Below are 21,705 nucleotides of genomic sequence, written 5' to 3'. Positions count from 1 at the left end.
TTTAATTTTTGTACTTGTTGCAGAACCATAACAGTCTGCTCATGGATGGGCTCCAGTCCATGGACCATGCTTTGTTCAGCCTGTTCTAGAAAGTACAGGGGCAGAAGAGTTAACTTCTCAATCAATTAAAACCACTCTAGTCAAACTGCACTTGCTAAAGTTAGTAGCATCCTTACGGCCAAATCAAAGGTCTGTGTTCTCTGCCCCTCCCATTTGACTATCCACGACATTTGATGCTGTTGATTACCCTATTTCTTGAGTGCCTCTCTCTCTCTACTTTCAGAACAATATGCTTTGGGTCATTTGTCTTCCTTTCCTGTATCCTCTTTTTTTTTTTTTTTTTGCGGTACGCGGGCCTCTCACTGCTGTGGCCTCTCCCGTTGTGGAGCACAGGCTCCGGACGCGCAGGCTCAGCGGCCATGGCTCACGGGCCCAGCCGCTCCGCGGCATGTGGGATCCTCCCGGACCGGGGCACGAACCCGTGTCCCCTGCATCGGCAGGCGGACTCTCAACCACTGCGCCACCAGGGAAGCCCTACTGTATCCTCTTTAAATATTTATACTCCCTGATGTTTCATCTGATCCCGTTCTCTCTTTTCTCCAGCTAAATGTTACTGTCCTTTGCCAACAAACATTTCTGTGTTGGTGCTCCTCAAACCAGTCAGCAGGCAGACAACTGTTACTAAATGGGAACAAACAGCATGCCAGGAAATGTGCTTGGTGCTGGGGGAACAATCTGAGAAGACACACCGTATTTATACCCTGCCTGTTTGTTCCTTTGTTTCTCCAGATGCACGCTCCACTCCACTCCACCTGCTTGGACTCAGGTCTCATCACCGCTCACCTGGGCAATGACAATAGTTTCCACCCCTGCACCCACCATCAGTTTCCCCCACTCCAGTTTATCATCTCCATGAACGATCTTTCACAAGTAAAAATCTGACCACATATTTGCCTTTTGAAAAATCTTAGCTATCACCTCTTGGCCTATGCAGTGTCCTTCAAATTCCTTAGCTTGAAATATAAAGCTCAAATAATACGATCCAGATCTACCTCCTGGCCTCATCTCCACAAAAACAGGACCTTCCGTGGCTCATGGCTTTGAACCTGCTGGGTCCCTGGCAAGAAAGCCCTAGATCTTTTCTTCTTCTGTAAGACCCTATTCATTCTGTAAGTCCAAGTCTGACTATAACCTACTCTAAGGTGCCTTTTCCAATTTCCCAAGGCAAAGGGAAGCATGCATTTCTCTTGATTCACATAGCATTTTACCCACACTTCTACCTTCATCCTGATCCCCTGTGCCGCACTGAAACTTTTACACCTCTATCTCTTTTGGATAGACTGTGATTTCCTCAAGGACAATGCTGTTCATTGTTATTTCCTGTTTCTTACAGGACAATGCCCAGCGAATAGCAGGTACTCAGCACATTTGCCTCTCAAATGGAGTGGAATGCTTTTAAGCAAAGAAAGACAGACATCATATGGTATTACTTATATGTAGAATCTAAAAAAATGATAAAAATGAACTTATTTACAAAACAGAAATAGACTCACAGACATAGAAAACAAACATGGTTACCAAAGGGGAGAGTGGGGGGGTGATAAATTAAGAGTTTGGCATTAACATATGCACGCTCCTCTATATAAAATAGGTAAACAACAAAGACCTACTGTATAGTACAGGGAACTTTACTTAATATCGTAATAACCTATAATGGAAAAGAATCTGAAAAAGAATATATATGTATGTATGTATAACTAAATCACTTTGCTGTACACTTGAAACTAACACAACATTGCAAATTGACTATACTTCAATTAAAAAAAGAAAGGTTACTTTTGAATTATGCAGGCAAAATAGACAAGCACAAAATCATTAGCGAAATAGGCAGTTTTTATTCAAGGGTTCCTTTAGGTTTTCCAGTCTTATCTCTGCCTGTTCACTGTCTTGTACTTCATGCCTCAGGAATACCACACGCCTGCAGCTCCCTGCACACATCTGTGGTTTCACGCTGTGCTTCTGCTGAGTTGTTGCCTCTGTCTGAAGCACCCTCCCCTATGCCAGGTGCCCTCGTCATCTGTCCCAATGCCCAGGCATCCTTCAACACATCATTCAGCATCTATATCCCTGAAAGTTTCCCTGCACTCCAAGGTTAAGCTAGGTACCTCTCCTATCTGTTCCCAAAACATCTATTGCAGAATGCTCACATTAGATACTGACATTATTTGTTTCTGTCTCTCTACCAATTAGTACTTGCAAGTACTTTAATTTGCTTAGTCTTTGTATCTTAAGAACTTATCAACAGTACTTGACGTATAAAACACACGGAACTAATGCTTATTGATGAGGCATGAGCTAAACTGCCACAATGGCTCCACTTTTATAAAAATCCACATTTGGATCAAATGACTGTTGAGCTATTATAACCACCCATCTTGGACTGTAGGGGAGAGAAAGATTACACCTGTTATGTATGTTCATAACTGTGGTTCCCAAACTTGTTCCTGCTATGTTACATTGACATACCCCTTACCTTCTCCTTTCATTATGAATGAAACTTCAAACCTAGGTTCAATGGGGAGAAATGTACTCATTTTAATGGAATTCCAAAAGATAGTATAATTTTAAATAAAATAGCCTAACAGGCATAGGTTATTAGAAACAGACACAAGCTACAAAAAGGCTAAAAAGAAAGGATACACAAATAGCTTTTAATGCACTGGAAATAAATGGCTTCATTCTCCTCAATTTTCACTCTCTTAACTATTTTCCAAAATTACACACCAAAGCTAGGCATTCTGCAAAAGAACTTAAAATTAGTAACAAAGATTTCATTCATTGTTTTAATCAAAGTAACCAAATTTTTTTCATCAAAATGGGACCTCAGCTCTTAGTTCTCTGGAGTCCTCTGTAGAACACCATATGCTACTCTTCAGGGTAGAGGCTCTATTCTTCCGCTGAAACCTGGACTTCCTCACACTCTTGTGATCTCCAGGGCTTATCACTGCATCTGGACCATGGTAAAATTCATACGTTTCCAATGAATTATATTAATAAGCTATTTTTGTTGTTTTGGCCTCTTGTACTAATGTTATTTTGTTACTATTTTTTATCATGATATTATTTATTGATGGCAAAGTGCTTTCTAAATATAATATAATGTCCACACCATCATCATAAAACAGCAAGCATATTTTATTTATGCTGACTTAAAAGTTGTAAACGTATTATTGATCATTTCAAAAGGTTTACCTATTCTCCCTAACATTGTATGTTATTGAACTAACCTACACTGGATAATCATCAATTACAGAAGAGAATACACTGACCACAAAAGAAATAAAAAAGCTTTCATTCACCTAAGCCCTCTTCATGGCCTTTTTCATTTCTGGATGACTCTAAAAAAATTAACTCCAATCAAAAGAAAAAAAAAAGATCACCACAGAAGGAGCAAAACAAATCATTCAGGTGACAGGTACAACAGGTGGTCTTCGTTTATACATTAAACTCTATCTCAGAAGCAAACAGCTAAATAGAATACCATTTCCCTTGTAAACTATATCCATGGCAAATTCTTCAGAATGGTTTTCCATTTTGATCAGAGAATGTTCTGAGTGGATGTATTTCATAGGCTTCATTTCATCAAATTTGATGATAAATTTTTTCAGCCTCATAATTTATCAACTACATTTATTGAAAATTGACTCTCTGCTTATTGCTTTCTAGGCACACACTGTTAATTCAAGACTGTTTACTCAGCTGGATGGACCAGTTAAGAGGCTCTCCATGCAAAGATACTATTATGGGTAGCAGACATAGGCAGGTGACTGTTGATGCAAATATTCTGGTCTTACGAAAGCCAGACATTCTTTTCAAAGTCACGACCCACAAGGCAGAAATAATTTAGATAAGAAAATAGACAGAAAATAGTTAGACAGACAGATAGATAGATACATAGATAGAGATAAATGACAGTATTTGGCAACAGTTCAAGTCCTATAGATTCCAATTCCATTACCTATCTAATTTGTCTGGAATGAATCCATGACATGATTTTCATAGTTGAAGTGGTTGCTACTGACACAATTTACCGATTTTCCTCATAGAAGTCACTTTTATTAAAGCAAAAAGATATGAAAGTCATGTCTTCTTTGTTTAAATGGAATCAAGATGGACCAGTGAAGACACTTAAGTCACTTGCCTTCATGATGAAAAATGGAGGCTCATTCTAAGCAGACAACTGTTACTATCTCTACTCAGCCTTCCTTCTGTTCGTCACAGTGCTAGGCAAGCCCCAGAGGGACTGCTGGCAGCCAAGTTCCCACTCACGAATGGGTATATATAGGGGGTAAAGGCGGCGCTTTAAAAAAGGGACCGTGCTAAAGAAAATAGCCTGAATCCTTTCTCTCAAGACCACTATATTATCACAATGTGCTTTCATGTTCACTTTAGAGCTTTGTCTCCCACGCCTACTTGGTATCATTTAGTATGGGATGGAACATGGAAAGTAAATGGTCAAATCCACAAACAGCAGTAAGTCTGATAAATCACTGAGGCTAGCTCAGGGACTTGATCATATCTACAGAGATGGAAAGAATGAACAACGGGGAAGTCTCTCCCATTTTAATCTCTTTCATTAAAAAAATTTTAAACCTGCGCACACACACACAGCACAGAGCTTGAGAAACAGTATGTTATTGATAACTGTGGAAACCTCTGAATATCTCTCCTTTATAATACCTCCAAATCTAATCCTTAGAGGTAATTACCATCTGATGTTTGTGTTTAACATTTTAAAGTTTTCTTCAGAGTTTTACCACATATATTGTATTTTAATTCCTAAATGATGTATTGCTTAGTTTTACATTTTTAAACTTTATATAAATGGTATATGTTCTTTGGTGATTTTATTTATTTTTTTAATCTCAAAATGAGATTTCTGCAATTGATGCATCCATACCTGTGGCTAGAATTCACTTACTTTCAATGCTTCATAGGATTTCATGGTGTGAAGAGATCACCATTTATGCAGATGGGATATTTGTGATATTTCTACTTTTTATGTTATTGTAAAAAGGCTACTATGAATCCTACACATATATCTGTACACATGTGAAGCAGTATGTCCAGGGATAGAGTTGCGATTTTAAGATATGCATGTATTCAATAGCACAGGTATTTTCAAATCGTTATTTAAAATTAACTTGCTCCATCCAAAGCCTGGAAAAAGACAATGTTCGTATCTGAGATGGCAAGAGTAAGTTTTAAAAATAGTTATGTTGACGTTGACAAATTAGTCCTCCATTTTTCTGGTAAGGAAATTCCCCAAATGTTGTGTCAAAACATTTGTGTCAAACTGCTGTGTTTTGCCAAAGAGCTAAATTTTCCCGTCAAAACAGTTAATTAGAAGCTATTAATGATGCCTTCCTAGATTTAAGAAGCCACTGCAAGAGAAGAGAGCAACTGAAGGAAAAAAATATCCCCCAAGCCAAGGTGCAGGAGATAAGGAAGTTTGTGGATCGCTATTTGGGAATTTTGCCTTGAATTCCTTAACTCTTCTGCAGTCATTTCACAAACTCTAACTCACTCAGTTAACAGACAACAGGGAAACTTCTGATATATGAAGGGCTAAACGTCCAACACAATTCTTGCTTCTCCTCTTAATATAGTTAGTCTTGTAATATTTTATTCTTATCACAGAGAATGGTTTGGGTGCCGTAAGTCATCGTCATAAGCACCCAAATGGCACTAGCAGATCTGTATCTGATTTAGTCAGCTACAGACCATCTGGTAATCATTAGGCGAGAAAGTTCACTGATAAAATACTTAAATCCCTGAGTCGTAAATTATTTGAGAAAAAATTGCTTAGCTTCTTCTTTTAAACCAAGGCTATATATCCACATCCAACTCTCTCTCTCTCTCTCCATCCATCCATCCACCCATCCATCCATCCATCCATCCACCCACTAGAAGGCAGTGACCAGATGTCAGCATGGGATTTATGATTTGAGTAGGTTAGGGCTAATGAAACTCAGGTCAGAAAAGCTAATATCTGCATAGAACAGTAAACATTCATAGTTACACGACCACAAACTACATTGCAAACCCACAGCAGCTGTTCTGCAAATGAATGTTGGTCATGAAGAAATCAAGGGAAGAAAGATCTCAGGGTTGCTGAGTATATCTCTCCTCACATCTGGTAAAAAACTAAAGGTCGTACTCTACTGATGGTTGGTCCATGATATCAACCTTTACCATGAAGCTGGACACGTTAGATTTTGGTACACAAAGACCTCGGAATAAGACAGTCAGGGAATGACAAAGGGGAGGTACCATTTCCGGGCTGTTGTTAATGCCATCCTCTGAGATACAGGAGAGACAGTCAGTCAGTCAGCAGCAACCTCTCCTCTGGCTTTTTAGATGCTTTGATAGAAAATATTCTCTTACCTCACTGAGACCTCCCCAGACCAAAATATATGCACCTAATCATTATTCACACTCAGGCAGACTCTACATAAACAATCAGGAATATTGCATATATTAATCCATGCCTTGAATTTCTTGCCTCACGTTTCTCATTCTTCAATAAAAGCAAAGACTTCAATTTGAAGTCACTGTGACTAAGCTTTTTTTTAAACAAAATCTATCTCTCAAGAATATATGGAATATATATTTATTTCTTATATCTATCTATATTTCACAGACTTTCCCAGATAATCATATTTCCTCTTATTACTCCACCTGGCCAACTCCTTATTAATCCCCTTTTGGGGTTCTATTTCCTTTGGTATCTAGAATATTGTTGATTTTCAATAAAAAAATTGTTTTTAACATCAAAGTTATAGGCCCTTTATATTATTAAATCCCTTGTGTTTAGCCTCATCAAAGCGTTCTTCCATATAATCTTTCCATATGCTCAAGTAAACTTTTTAAGAATTGATAATTAAAAAAATGGATTGCTATGGATTGTACAAACAGAGCCACAGAGAAACATTTTTAAGGGTATATACATCTTGATACCAAGATGTAAATACTGAGGAGATTAAAGTGGGGAAAAAAGAAACATGCCAGGATGGTACTAATAGTTATAAAAAATATATGGCTCTTTGGCACGACCCTGCAGTAAGAAAGTAATATTTATCAATAATCTTTGTACAAACATGACCTTCTTGGGGTGACATAATACCAGACTTCTGTTATCTACTGTTTTAACTTTACCTCTTAAAGTAATCATCTTTCAGTTTACTTGTTGGACTGCCCTCATAAATGGGCAAGCTCATCTCATAAGAGCAGTTGAATGTCAAGGAAGAATTTAAACGAAGGCATATATCCTCTACACAGGAAACACTCAATGTTTTCAAAACAGCAGTGGAAAAAAAAAAACCCCGTGCAGTAAAGGTTTAGAGACATCCTCAAGGAACGGCACAGACGCGTGTTAGTGATTTATCTTTCTCATAAGCCCAACGCAATACACGGCATTGAATTGCAAAGATAATGGATAACAAAAAGAATTCTCCGCCACATTCTACACTCTGCATTCATTAGTCGTCCCTAGTCCAGTTCTACAGGTGTCAGATCTTCTTTTACTAGTAAGGAATTCGGCCACTTTGACAAGGGTGATGAAGAAGAAGAAATGCCAGGTGCTGGTGTTTGGAGCAACAACTTGCCTCCACTTGCCAGCGCCATAAGACTGTCTCTCTGGGACTTCCTAGAGGATTATAACCTCCGGATGGACTGCTTCATGCGTATTTATCATCCTTAAAACTGATCAGAAATGCCAGGTGGTCATGGTTACAAGACACCTGTTTTCGCGCATTTTTTGATAAAAGCTTCTCTGCTGAATTGCTGATAAATATTGACATTATGTTTCAAACCACACGCAATGGCTTGAAATCCTGGCTTCTCTCACACAAAGAATTAAGCTTTAACATTTAACTGATTTCTCTAAGAGCAAGAACCACTGTAAGTGAGAACTTTTACCTTGAATTTCTTTTTTAAACGTTGGTTTTAGAAACAAACAAACAAACAAAAAATGAGAAAGGCCAATTAGAAAGAGAGTAGATTTTCAATTACCTTGGAAACTCGATTTGCAACTTCTCTGCCCACGGTCAGCCCCTGGACAAATGTCCGAGCAGCAATGAAGGCGCGAGTGACCTGAATTTTCAGCTTCCGGGGAACATCTCCGAATGGCTTCAGCTGGTCTGTGTATTTGCTCACGCACTCCAAGTAGTCCTCGCTGAAGTGATACTGTGGGTTGATCAGCTGAAACATTCGTTCCAGGAGCCGAGCCCAGAAGTCATTGAGCATCTCCTCCAGATTCACATTGCCCCCAGTGTAGTATCTTTTTAGCTCTGTGAAGAGGTCCTGGAACACTTCCGAATTCTGCATGTACAGCATGCCATAGGTCCGTACAAACATATCATTTAGTGACTTCTCTGCATTTTCCAGAAGCTCTCGGAAAAATTCTGCAGATAAAACAAGTAAGCAGTCATAAATTAGCAAGATCTAGGAAGTCCAAGACATCTACTTACCTTAAAAACAACTGCTTCTAATGGTTATTTTCACAGAAAAAAAATGTATCCTGTGATTAAGGTATCAATGAACTGATAGTATTTTAAATGAGATTTGACCTACATCTGTGATCTTCTCTGAGTCAAAGAAAACAGAAGATCATGGGATTCTGTCTGAAAGAACATCCATTAACATTAGGAATTTACCATTTAATACTCCTCCAAAAAGGTTCAATTGTATTTCCATTTATTGTTAATTTTAGAAAATCCTATGGTTTCATATTAACTCAAATCAGAATATGTGGCTAAGTATTGTCATTAATAGAATAATAAATGCATAAGTGATAAAAACATTTGCTCCAGTCTATTTACAAATCTGTTCTACCACCAAATTCAATTAAATTGCTTTTATTTGGAAAAGTTCATAAATGGGATATTCAAATTAATGTAATATTTGGACTCTTTGTAGTTGCTATATATACAGCAATCAATTATCAGTGTTTAGAGATTCATAATGCAATTAAATGCACTTAAAGCCAAGGCTATAGTAAACATAATTTAGGCTGCCATAATGCATAAGAAAGTTATGAAGTACCATGTATTATCTTCATATGCTATCACTATCATTTTATAGCACTTGAATAAAATATAGGCATTTGGGCTTTCTGGTTAAGAGGTTCTAAATGAAAAAGTGTCTACCAAGAAATGACCTCTTCCATCCTGCAGTAGCACTTGAGTGTTTCTGGGAGTAGTAGTAGGCAAAAAAATAGGATGGCGAAAACAACGTCCCTGGGTACTGGTAGGTCCTCATATTAGTCTCCTGCAAGACGCAGTGCATATGTGTATGATACTTATCCATTTGCACAAATGAGCCTGGGTAGAGCAAGCTCAAGTTTTATCCCATTCAGAGAATGTGACTGGGGGTGGGAAAAAGGCTATGGAAAGATCATTCTTCTGAGTCTGTAGATCCAAGTTACCAACAACAGAGTAATTCTGCTTTACCTCCTACAGTTCCCTTTTATTCCCAGAAGCTACGGCCCCTCTCAGTTAAAGCCGGGGAAAAAGCAAGTCCTGGATACCTCAAGGAATCCCAGTAGGAATCAAATAAAAACCTCTTCTTTTTTCTAGGGGCTTGTGGGATTCTTTTCCTGAGATGCAGAAGAGAAAGAGCAAGGACTGTCTCTAATAACGGTGATTGTTTTATATTTGTTTTCAAATAAAACCAATACACTAAATCTTAAAAAGGACTCTGTTCAATGTTTATCCTCTTACTACGAAAGAATACTTGTTTTTTTCTTAAATACAGAAATTATGTTGCTACACTGGTAGCAAAAACTGAGGGATTATCTGAAAGTCATGGCTTATCACCCCTGGGTAATCTTGTTCAAGGCACCAAATAGTTCTTATTTTAATTTTTCCCAAATGTAAAAATCAGGCTAAATAGTTTTAAACCTCCCTAATCTTTGAGGATTCATTAAGGAAAATCACTTAGGGCAAAAATGTTCAAAACTGTCAAAGGATTAATTAATCAAAATATTTATATATGCTATATGTCTATGTTATTTATGATTTTATGACATAAGAAACATTTCAGAAGTTTTTCAGAAATTTACTAGTAACTTATCCTAAAATGGAAACTATATTATTAATATTAATAACAAAGCATAAAAATAGCATAGTAAAACCTTTCAGTCTTGAAACCAAGGATGAAAATAGCTTGGCCTTGTTCATATAGGAGCAGAGTGAAAGGTGTTATAATTGTGAAAGAAACTATGAAAGAATGGAAAAATCACCGAATTGAAAAATACTAATATAATGAGACTGGAAAGTAGATTTTCATCACGAGCTCAGGATAGCCTATTCATTTATCTTCTTTTTGAGGTCAATTATTTTGTTGGACTCTGAAATAAAAGCTTAATTTACTGAATACAGAGTACTGCCTTCAGCAATGAATGTCAGTAATCAGTAGTGTGATCTGGATTTGCAAGAGAAAAAAAAAAAAAAAGAAAAATCTTCTGGTTCCCATTGTTCTCCAAAGATTTCAGGTATAAATCCTTCTCTGCAGCGATGAAAATTTTGTTTTTTCTTTCACAGAAGGTAACATTCCTAGACTTTTCCTCTCCTGACACGGGGAAAATTAAATATTAGGCTTATGACCATTTTGTAGCTGAAGAGTTAAAATCAGATTGCCCACTCACTGTGCTTTGTGGTTTGTGTCTTTATGCATAAATTAGTATCATAATTGAATATAGAAACTAAGTTATCAGATTTCCATAAATATGGCTCAAGAAACATTTTATTATTAGATTCCAGGATTAAATTTGTGTTTAAGGGTATGTCATTGTCTCAAAAGTTTGCTCTTAGCTTCAGTGGTCCTCAAAAGTCAAGTTATTATTCCATGTTCAAAATCATTATACGGTTTAGTGATCTCACAGTCAAAGTTAATACTTGGTATTGAAGGATGTTAATGCATTAGGCAATTACGAAAAATGTTGGTACCCTAAAGTACATTGATCGTAGATCTTATGAAAGATGGGAATCCAAGGTAGTGAGGCAAAACTAATGTCCTCCAAAACATAAGTATTCTCATTTCATTTTTAGCATGCCCACAGACTTAAACTTCCACCTTTTGAACTGTGACTCTTTGAACAAAGTATTTTATGCTTGGATGAAAACTGTCTCAGCAAACCAAACAAGATGGGGATTTGGAAGACAGTTATCACACCCATTTTGCTGAGCAAGTATTATGCCCAAACAGCATAGAGAATAAAATTGAAGAGCCATATAACAGCAAACAAACAAAAAAAACCCCCTCAATCTAACCCTTTGCTTAATGGGAGAGGTCAAAGCTCACAGTGGATAAAGGCTTCAGTCAACAAAAATTCTCATGTGTAAGAGTTTGGCAGATGAAGATGTTTTAAAAAATTTTTTCCTTCCCCAATCACAAAATATACATCAAAGGTGGTTGCTTAGGTCTCAGTTATGCTTTATAGATGCATAAAAGAATTTCTTCCAGCCAGCAGTAGCCTCTGGGAGGATTTTATTCATCTAGAGGGGAGATCTGGATGTGAACATCTGTTTGCTGCGGGGCAGACTGCCCCAAGTGGGAGAACAATCTTGTAGATAAAAACCACCACTGTTCCAAAAGCAAAAAGAAAGTCTATGCATGCCACTGATCGCTTGGAGACGCCTCTTAAGGGGCAAAAATCAACTCCTAGAAGCCAAAAGGTGCCCTAAGGATATCTGAGAAAGGCTTCAAATAAAGTCTCCAAATGAATGCATCAAAATGTAAGGTGCACACAGGACCAAGGGGAGGTGCAAGCCCGAAGAGAAAGGCAGACTAAGGGCTCTCAAGGAATCTGCAGTCCGCACAAAACAGCAAAAGCTTGGCCCATTTAAGCTGGAAGTATTATCTAGTTAATATTATCGTAGGGGGACTGGGCATGGCAACTGGATCAAGCACTGTTTAGCATTAACCTAGAAATTGTAGCATCTTCCTATTCTATTCTCGTGCTCTCCAAAACACTTCTCATTGAAAGGTCATTTAAAAGGAGTGTTTCAGATGGTGGTATAAATCCACATCATCCCAGAACCCAGTGAGAGAAAAGCTTTGGTCACTGGTGTCAGTGGAGACTGTTATCTATGCATGATCACAGACAGCATCTGTCTCACCAGGGGAAGCAGGTATAGTCAATTTGCTTCCCTAAACCCACATATTTGTGTTGAGTGTGTTACTCTCGTAATCTCTTTCTTTCTGTCATCCTCTCCACAAAAGCATGCTAAATCAGTTCGGCCAGCGCAGAACCCAAGCTCTGGCTACGGAAAAACCTCAAGTTGCTGGCATGGAGGGTAAATGATTCAGAAAGCTGGTATCCTATAAGGACTATGTTTCATAGACACAGGAAAGCTACCACCCTGCCCCCGACCCAGGCCCTTTTCAAGGTTAAGTGACTAGGAGAGTCCTTCCCTCTGCACACACCTGTCAGCTTTCAAGTATATCTTCTGAGATGACTTCTCCTTTCAAAGTCCCCTTGCTTACATCATAACCTGATGTGACCAGCAGGGAAATGCTGGGATAAGGAGGAAGAAGAACCCCAGCGCCATTTACTCTCTTCTCTGGTAGACTTACACATGGTCCCTAAATGACCCACTTCTCCCCACTCCCCAGACGCTGAGACTCTATAAGAAGATTGGTGCTGCACAGGGAGTCCTTGCCACATACAATGTCACCCTTGGCAGGTCATGGCTTATGTGGAATGGGCAGCTGGATGCCAGTCTTCTACATCAGGGGTCTCTGCCTCAGCACTGTTGACGTTTTGAGCTGGACAATCTTTTTTTAAATTATTTTATTTTACTTTATTTTATCTTATTTTTTTAAACATCTTTATTGGAGTATAACTGCTTTACAACGGTGTGTTAGTTTCTGCTGTATAACAAAGTGAATCAGCTACACATATACATATATCCCCATATCCCCTCCCTCTTGCGTCTCCCTCCCTCCCACCCTCCCTATCCCACCCCTCTAGGTGGTCACAAAGCACTGAGCTGACCTCCCTGTGCTATGCAGCTGCTTCCCACTAGCTATCTATTTTACATTTGATAGTGTATATATGTCCATGCTACTCTCTCACTTCGTCCCAGCTTACCCCTCCCCCTCCGCATGTCCTCAAGTCCATTCTCTACGTCTGCGTATCTATTCCTTGGACAATCTTTTTTTTAAATTTTTAAAATTAAAAAAAATTTCTTTAATTTATTATTATTATTTTTGCCCCACCATGCGGCTTGTGGGATCTTAGTTCCCCAACCAGGGATTGAACTCAGGCCCTCAGAGTGAAATCACGGAGTCCTAACCACTGGACCACCAGGAATTCCCTAGGCTGGACAGTCGTTGTTGGGTGTCTGTCCTGTGCATTGTAAGATAATAAGTAGCATTCCTGGCTTCCACCTACTACATGGTATTGGCACATCCTTTCTCCAGTAGTGATGACAAAATTGTCTGCAGACATTATCAAATGTCCCCCAGGAGGACAAAATCACACTCACCCTACCCACTGGGCACCACCCTTCTACTGATAAATTCCAGAAGCCTAGAAAGAGGCTATTAAAACATTCCAAGAAAAAGCCAGCACATTTCTAGACCTCATCAGCCTCGCAATTTATTTACAAGATGAACTTGAGGAGCTGTGTGTGCTTTAAGTGAAAGGAGCTGAAACACACATCCTGTTCACAGGTAAGACTGCTGGTGACCAATACTACCATTTCCTGGATGGTGCCTATCACAGGGTAGGGCCTTAAAACGTGGTGACTAGTGAACAAACAAATAGATGGTGAACATGAACACCCAGTGAAATACATCCTGACTCCACGTGGACCAGGCTCCTCTTAGACAGTAATCACTGTGGGAGAGAGATGCTACAACCACATCTTAGAGCAGACATAACTGATGTGCTCTACTGTCATCCTCCAAACTCATGCATTTATAAATATATAAACATTCACATCCTCCCATGCTCCACGGTCATGTGCATCTACAGGTACAATGCCCTGTGGTCTCTGCTCAAAAGTACGGTGGTTGTCAAGACGGCTCTACCAGACCCTCGCTTCCTCTCTGGACATCTCCGCCTATTCTGAGCCATGCTTTGCCTGGTTTCACTGCTGCCTCTCCTGCTGCTGGTCCTGCTGGGCCTTAACCCCACGGCCCACGATCTCACCAAGCTGCCTGCATTCACATTCACTAGCGCGCTTCACTTAGGCAGTGGCTCGCATGACTTAACTCTTAAACCACCCTGTCTCCTACACTGCACTGAAGCCTCCTTCCATCCAATAGCTGGTCAAATAAACACAGTTTGGAACTCTGTTGTTTTCAGTGAGCAAGACACTGCCACGTTTTATTTCGTCATTATTCAGGTTAAATAATTATGTCAGGGAAAGAGGAGAACTATTTTGAATAGATATCCTATTATATCATCTTCGTAGTTTTTCTTAAACATCAGTTGCGTTTTTGTGTAAGAAACAGACCCCCAGTAGGCATTTTTAAAAATTATGGGGTTGAAATTAAATAAAATGATTTTCAAAATAACAATTTATTCAACAAGGGAGAAATCAGAATCCGTAATTACTGAGACGAAGTTGCTGTAAGCAAAACTTCATTTGTGATTTGCCCCTTCTTTATCTCTTAATTCATACTTTCTCTTGCTCTGTGTGTGTGTGTGTGTGTATGTTTTCATAGATTATGTTTATTATGTTATAATACGCATTATGATTTAGTCAGTCAGTTCATCCCAGGAATTAATAGAAGCCTATATAATTTCAAAGTGAGTTAACAGTAGTAATCTACAGATTTCCTGTTTGAGGCATTATTATAATCAATCTGCAGATGAGGAAACTGAGGCCAGAAATGTTAAGCAAGTTGCCCTAGACCACTAACTGGCGCACGACCCAGAGCTCCAAACCACTGCTGACAGGGTGAGTCCTAAGAGACAACAGGACAGCAGGGCAGCTTTCTAGTTTACAGGAAGTCCAATTTTCACACTGTGATTTGAAAAATTAATGAGAAGTATAATAAACTCTTGGGACACTGGGTAAAACCATACTTAAATATAAATTGCAAAGTGCATTCTAAAATCAAACCTAAATTACCTTTTAAAAATAATTTTCATGTGTGATTATTTTTCCACTAATACTAATTAGCTAATGTAGATAACTGAAACTGGAGAGCACATGCAAATCCCTAGGGTTGGTATATCTTCCTCAAAGGAGTGGCTTCCACTAGAAGAAAATCAGTGACCGAACCTGTGATTACAGCTACAGTGCCCAGAACAGTGACTGGTATGCAAAAGGATGCTAAAAATATTTGACTTTATATATGTCCCATTTTATAACATATATATACACATATATTGTAGATATTGTTTTATAATAACATGTATATATTATCAGCAAATACATTTAAACATCTGAATAAATTCAAACAAGCAAAATATAAACCAACGATGGCAAAGAATATGGGAACAAAATGCTCCAAATATTTAATATCCAGCCCTTTACCAAAAAATTTTGCCAATCCCTGGCATAAAGGGTCAAAATCCTAAGTGAGGGCTTCCCTGGTGGTGCAGTGGTTGAGAGTCCGCCTGCCGATGCAGGGGACACGGGTTTCTGCCCCGGTCCGGGAAGATCCCACATGCCGCGGAGCGGCTGGGCCCGTGAGCCATGGCCGCTGAGCCTGCGCGTCCGGAGCCTGTGCTCCACAACGGGAGAGGCCACAACAGCGAGAGGCCCGTGTACCGCAAAAAAAAAAATCCTAAGTGAAATGTTTTAAGATAAATTAATCAAACAGAATGTATTATGCCTTTGAATTCTTATAAGTAGGAAGGCAATTTAATTATTAGTCTGTTATCTCTTAGTAGTAGAATAAAAGTTCTTTCCTCCATTATTTTATCTTATATGTTAAAATTTGCTCTGACAGCCCTGCAGCCTGTTCATCTCTTTATATTCCCCTGCGAGGTAACTAAAATCCAAAAGTAAATTCTTAAATCACTTAAATGATTTAGAGGATTTAGGTGACTTTAGTGATTTTAAAGTAGACACCCTAAATTTTTCTAAGATTGTGGTTTAATGAGTCCCTGGAGATTTTCATGAGGAGAAAATCTTACAATAAACCTGGAATGTAAAATAGACAGTATAAAAATGAAAAAGGAAAAGAAAAAATAACACTCTCCTCTGATACTAGGTTAAGGTTAAAAAAATAATACAATTTTCTTTTCCAAATTTCTGTTCACGATAATTAATAAAAGTAAAAATTTAAACAATCTTTTAACATCGTACAAGGCCCTACAACAAAATAAAATGCTCATAATGAATCTAGGAGAATTATTTTCAAAAAATAATAAATATATCAGTTGTTTAAAATGTTACAATACAGAAGTCAAAAGTTGTTTGCTATATTAATCCAAAGGTTATTTTCACTACATTACTCCCATTGTATGTTGGAAATTCTTATAAACTATATCTAAATAAGTAGAAACGTAAGAGTTCTGGGGAAATACTTCTAACCAATAAGTCAGGGAAAAAAATGCCCCCAAACTTAGGATACAGTAAATGCATTTTTAAACACATTATTCAGCTCAACTGGACACCACCATTCTATATTCTTCCAAGGTATCTAATCAAGTTGACTAGACTTTTCCACGAAGAAATTTTTAATGAAAAGTCATCAGTTTACAATCATGAGTATTTGTTAAAAATAACCAATATCTTGCAACAAAGTCCTTTAATTCAATACCATTAAGGTAAAGTCAGCTGAAGAGACCCAAAGCCAGGAGATTTTTCAGAATCAGGTGTGTAATTCAGCTGCAAAAAGAAAAGTTACCTGGAAGCAGTACTCTGTAATTGGCCAATATAGGGAGATTTGAAGCAATAGAGCAGTTTATGGAAATTGGTGATTTGAATTCACATTTCACAAGGTGAAAATTTTTCTATACTTAATGATCCTTTACACATTAGATTGATAAATGTTTTATTTCTTGGTACGTTATTTCTCCCAAAGATCTCTTTTAAAGTAAGAAAGACTGATTAGGCCACTTATGTTCACAAGGTGGTATAGATAAACTATTAATGCTGGGAGTCATGAGTTAAGTTTGAAAGTTGCTGACGGTTGCTGCCAAAAGCAAACAAGTGTTTTGAGACTGCAGATGGTATTTGTATCTCACCCTAAGCAATGCATATGAAATTGAAATCAGGGATGTTTACTGAGTTCACCTCTATCATCGCACAGCTCCTTAGCTTTGGCCTATGGACAGTGTTCTTTAGGCCTTGCCCAACACCCTGCTTCCATTTTTTTCTGATGACATTACCCACAGCATGGGGTATATGCTCTCTTCATAGTATATTTCTCTCTTTACAATCCAGTTCTTTTTCCAGCTCCCCTGACTTCTTCACCCAACTACTCACTGGGCCAGAGGATATCTCCAATATCAAACCACCAAGGGTGAACTCTGGGAAGTGGGGCTAAAGGTAGTTTGTAGGTGAAAAGTCAATGATAAGGACCTGGGGGTACTGGAACAAGAGATTATGTAGGCTTTTAGGGAGAGTAAGGAAGAAGAACCAAATGAAATTTACTTCTTTTTCCCTCTTGACTGCCCATTAAAATCACTTACAAAAAATCTTGATAAAAAAAAAAAAATCTTGATGCCCAGGCTGCATTCTAGACTAAATTATAATCCATCAGAATGAGATCCAGGTATCGATATATCTTCAAGCTCTGCAAGTGATCCCAAAGTATAGCCAAGACTGAAAATCACTGGAGCCCTTCTCTGTTCTCTAATACTTTCATTTTAGGTCAATGCACGATTGATGATGAAATGGGCAGGGAAAGGAGTAATAATGATGGAGGGAGAAGCCATATTATACATCAGGAAAGACCCTATTTTCTCCTTCCCTTCACTTACTTTCCCTTCTCTCTTTTCCTGCAGTAGAAAATTAGTGTTCTGGTCTTGGGAAGGCAGCCAAGCATTGGTCAGTGCCAAGACTACATGAAGAGCACTGGCAGTGGTCCTGGGGGATAAGAGTGTGCTAGTCTCTTTTCCTTTGTCTTCCATCTCTTTTTCCTTTTCCACCACTTAACACCCCCTCCCCAGTCACCCTCTGCCTTCAGGACAAGGGGCTTATCCCATGGTGAGGGAAGGAGGGGTACAGTATGGGAAGAGGGAGGAAGAAGGTCTGATAATGTCCAAATTAATTCATGACAAAGGGAAATGGAATGATTACAAAAGTCTAATCAGGGCATCAATTAAGCACATAACATGGACAACAGGAGGAAGAAGTTGTGTATTGGGAAATGCTGAGTTGCAAAAGCATAATTAAATATAACAGTTTTTGTGAAAATATTATATCTTAATTTAACACTAACTTATTAAGTGGTATCCTTTCTGGCCCATCAAAACCCTGCAATACCAAAAACATGTGAAAAGTCTTGGAATAAAAAGGACTTTTTTACTTTGCTGAACAGATATTTAAATGAAAGCAAAAGTCAGTACAAAGTTTAAAAAAATAAATCAAATAATAATATATTCACATATTTTGCTATACCCCACCTTCAGTTTTGAGTTGTTTTTAACTATCTACATTTTGCAAAAGAAGAATGTTAACTTTTTTGCTATCTACTACTTGTCTTTGTTTTTTTTTTAAAGAAAAAGTGAAACGCAGGATACCTCTAATAAAGAAGATGGTTCAAATGCAAAGTAAGGTCAAAACTATGTGTGTAAAGATATTCCTCCTTTATTTATTTTAGCAAAAAGGAGAGAAAAATTAAAAATCCCCAAAGAATGATTAATCCACACTGTAAAATATTATGTGACGTTTATAATTATTTTTAAAGAACATTTAAAAGCTAGCTCTTACTAAGCACTATGAGTGAGCTACAGTTCAAAGGGCTTCTCATGTGTTAACTAATTTAATCTTGTCAGCAACCCTATGAGATAGTTATTATTATCGTCTGAATTTTACATTTGGGGAAACAGAAGCACAGAAAAGTTAAGTAACGTACAAGGTACATAGCTAACAGGTGTGTAGCTGGGATTACAAACCCAGGCAGTATGGCTTCAGAATCTACAGACTCTATAGATAATATGAGAATTGAAGCTTATAAATTTAGAAAACTCTTTTTAAACAAATATAATACAAAATTACAAATACAAAATAAGGCATAGGACCTTGGACAGGGTCTATTCAAGTGAAGTGTCTTGAAACAAACTTTACCAGATTCATGGGAAATCTACCTCCAGTATAAGACATGATGACAGAAATTGGTAAGATATAAAATGATACAAAAGGATGTATCAAGTACAATCCCAATTTTGTAAAAATAAATAAATAAATGATAAACACATACACATTGAGAAAAATTTTAAAAATACATATGCAAAAACAGTTTACAATGGGTAGAATGTTATGGCTTATTTGTATTTTCTTCTCTGTACACTGTTAATTTTCCAGAGTTTGTACAATGACTATAAATTGCTTTTATATTTGGAAAAAAAATAGATATTATTTTAACATGAAAATCCCTCTTAAACACAAAAATACTGCTCGATGACAGAGGGGAAATACCTAAATGCACAGAGAGGGCCGAAAATAAACAAGAAATTTGCTCAAAATTACAGACTATACCAGCAAAGTAGAAGGAATAGAATTTGAGTCTTTTGACTTTAAATCTAGTGGATTCCTACTGATTAGTAAAAAGGACTTAATTAATAAAAAAAGAAATAAAAAGTACAGCATGCTGGCTATAAAATAATGCTCTCAGTAATGTTAGGTAATTATCTATTAACATTAAAAACATCTACACTTTGGGTTTTTGAATAAATGTTCTGAAAAATACAGATAATTTCTATTTATTTCTAGGTGGAGAAAGGATTTCTCTAATTGATGTAATCAGTGTTCAACAAAATTCCATTGTTCATTATTACAGATGTCACCTCAAACTAAAGAAAAAAACCCATCAGTTTCAGATTTCAATTATTATGAATTTAAAGTCATTGTCTTCTCTGCAGAGCTTTTGGTGGGCATTGGATGAACATTAGCACAGGATGATAAATTGTGTAATTCTAGGAATGTTTCTATAAACATTTGACAACAACAAAAATGTAACGAAAGTCAGGGCAACTTCCAACCACCTTTGTCACTCACCACATGCTTGAGCTTGTTGGACAAGACTAAGAGATGGCACAGCCTCCCCAGGTCATATCTTAGGAATCCTTTGATTCCTTAAATCTATCAAAGGGAAATGAACATCAGCCCCACTTGGCAACATAGATGTTTAATTCAAATATAACTATATTGTTTTGATGAATGCAAAAACGATGGATATCCTGGTATAGGTATATAATAAGACTTACAGTATTCTTGTGTAAGATATAAATACAGATGAATTAATTTAACTTCGATCTAAATTTCCTTGAAATTGGTTACATTCACTTTGCCAGTCATTTACCAGATTCTTCTCAAAGAAAAAAATACTGAATTCATTAATCTCATGTTGTATGACGGCTATTTTATTTTTATAACACCAATCATTTGGAATGCAATGAACAAAAACAATTATTATTGAACATTTCATAAAGTATCAATTATTGAGTGTCATATCTTTTATGAAATTCTACAATGTTGAATGTACGCATCCTATTTCTCATAATGTCAAAATTAAAGTAACCCCTAGATAAAGGACATGCTTATTTTGATCCACTGGTATGTTTTAAATTTACAAATAACTTTTAGATGACCTCTATCCCAACTTCTGAATTATATAGATCGTAAAAGTCCACAAAATAATATATTCAGTTAGCTTTAAAAAAGTTTTATTTGTACCACAGGCTGATTATTTTAGACTTTATTGGATATTTTATAATATTTGTTCATTATTAGCCATATGTTATATAGTGATATCACTCTTATTTTTATTCTGATGTTTGTCATAAAAACTTCCCCAAAGCAATTAGCCATAGTTTTAAAGAAAGTATCTATATATTAGAAATTGGTAATCTCTACAAAGGGTGGTCTTAAAACAGCTCTGATTTAGGGGGACTTCTTTAAAGGGCTCTGCAAAGCTTCTTCAATATAGCAGTTCTTCATTTTTTGTTTTGCTTTGTTTTAAATACCCTGACCTAGGAAAACATGGCTTGTTGTGAATGACTCCCTCCATGGCCATTCTCCTCTCTCTTTTTGAACTGCTGATGGTAACGAATCTCCTTCTTCCAGCTCCAACTGCTGGATTCAGTTATCATCAAGAGCAGACATCAACCAGCACTCTTATCTTTCTCTGATGGATAGACTACTAACCCTTCACAAGATTAGAGACACAGGGTGCGCTGGAGATAATAAAATTCAAATAGGTTTATTTCAAAGGGCAATCCAATCTCGCTTTTGTTCATGGGTCACTTGGCAGATCATTTGCCAAAGCAGTTTTTGTGTCTTTCTAAGCCAGGTTCTGGTTCATTGTGCCAAAGATGTCAAATTAAGCAGGCTGCAGAAGCCATTTCCAAAGTAAAACGGGGAAAACTTGAGAATAACATTATTTTAGAACATGTGACAAAAACTCTATTGGCCATAATTTTAATTTTGCTCAAATTATACCTACTGTACTAAAAAAGTGAATCAAGGCTAACCATGTTGACAACACCAATGGCTTAGTATAACTGCC

The 21,705-nt window shown here is 37.4% G+C and overlaps 1 protein-coding gene across 1 annotated transcript in view; it reads right to left on the bottom strand.

The window, feature by feature from the left end:
* GPC6 (glypican 6) overlaps positions 1-21,705 on the bottom strand; it is a 1,081,720-nt gene that overhangs the window by 534,876 nt on the left and 525,139 nt on the right. The window contains exon 3 of the mRNA XM_060128753.1: positions 8,074-8,465. Within this exon, the coding sequence (XP_059984736.1) occupies positions 8,074-8,465 (392 nt within the window). The remainder of the gene's footprint in view (positions 1-8,073; positions 8,466-21,705) is intronic.

This window comes from Lagenorhynchus albirostris, chromosome 18, assembly GCF_949774975.1.
Source record: "Lagenorhynchus albirostris chromosome 18, mLagAlb1.1, whole genome shotgun sequence".
NCBI classification, from domain to species: Eukaryota; Metazoa; Chordata; class Mammalia; order Artiodactyla; family Delphinidae; genus Lagenorhynchus; species Lagenorhynchus albirostris.
Note: the sequence above shows the minus strand (reverse complement) of the source record. Positions and strands in the feature narration are given on the sequence as shown.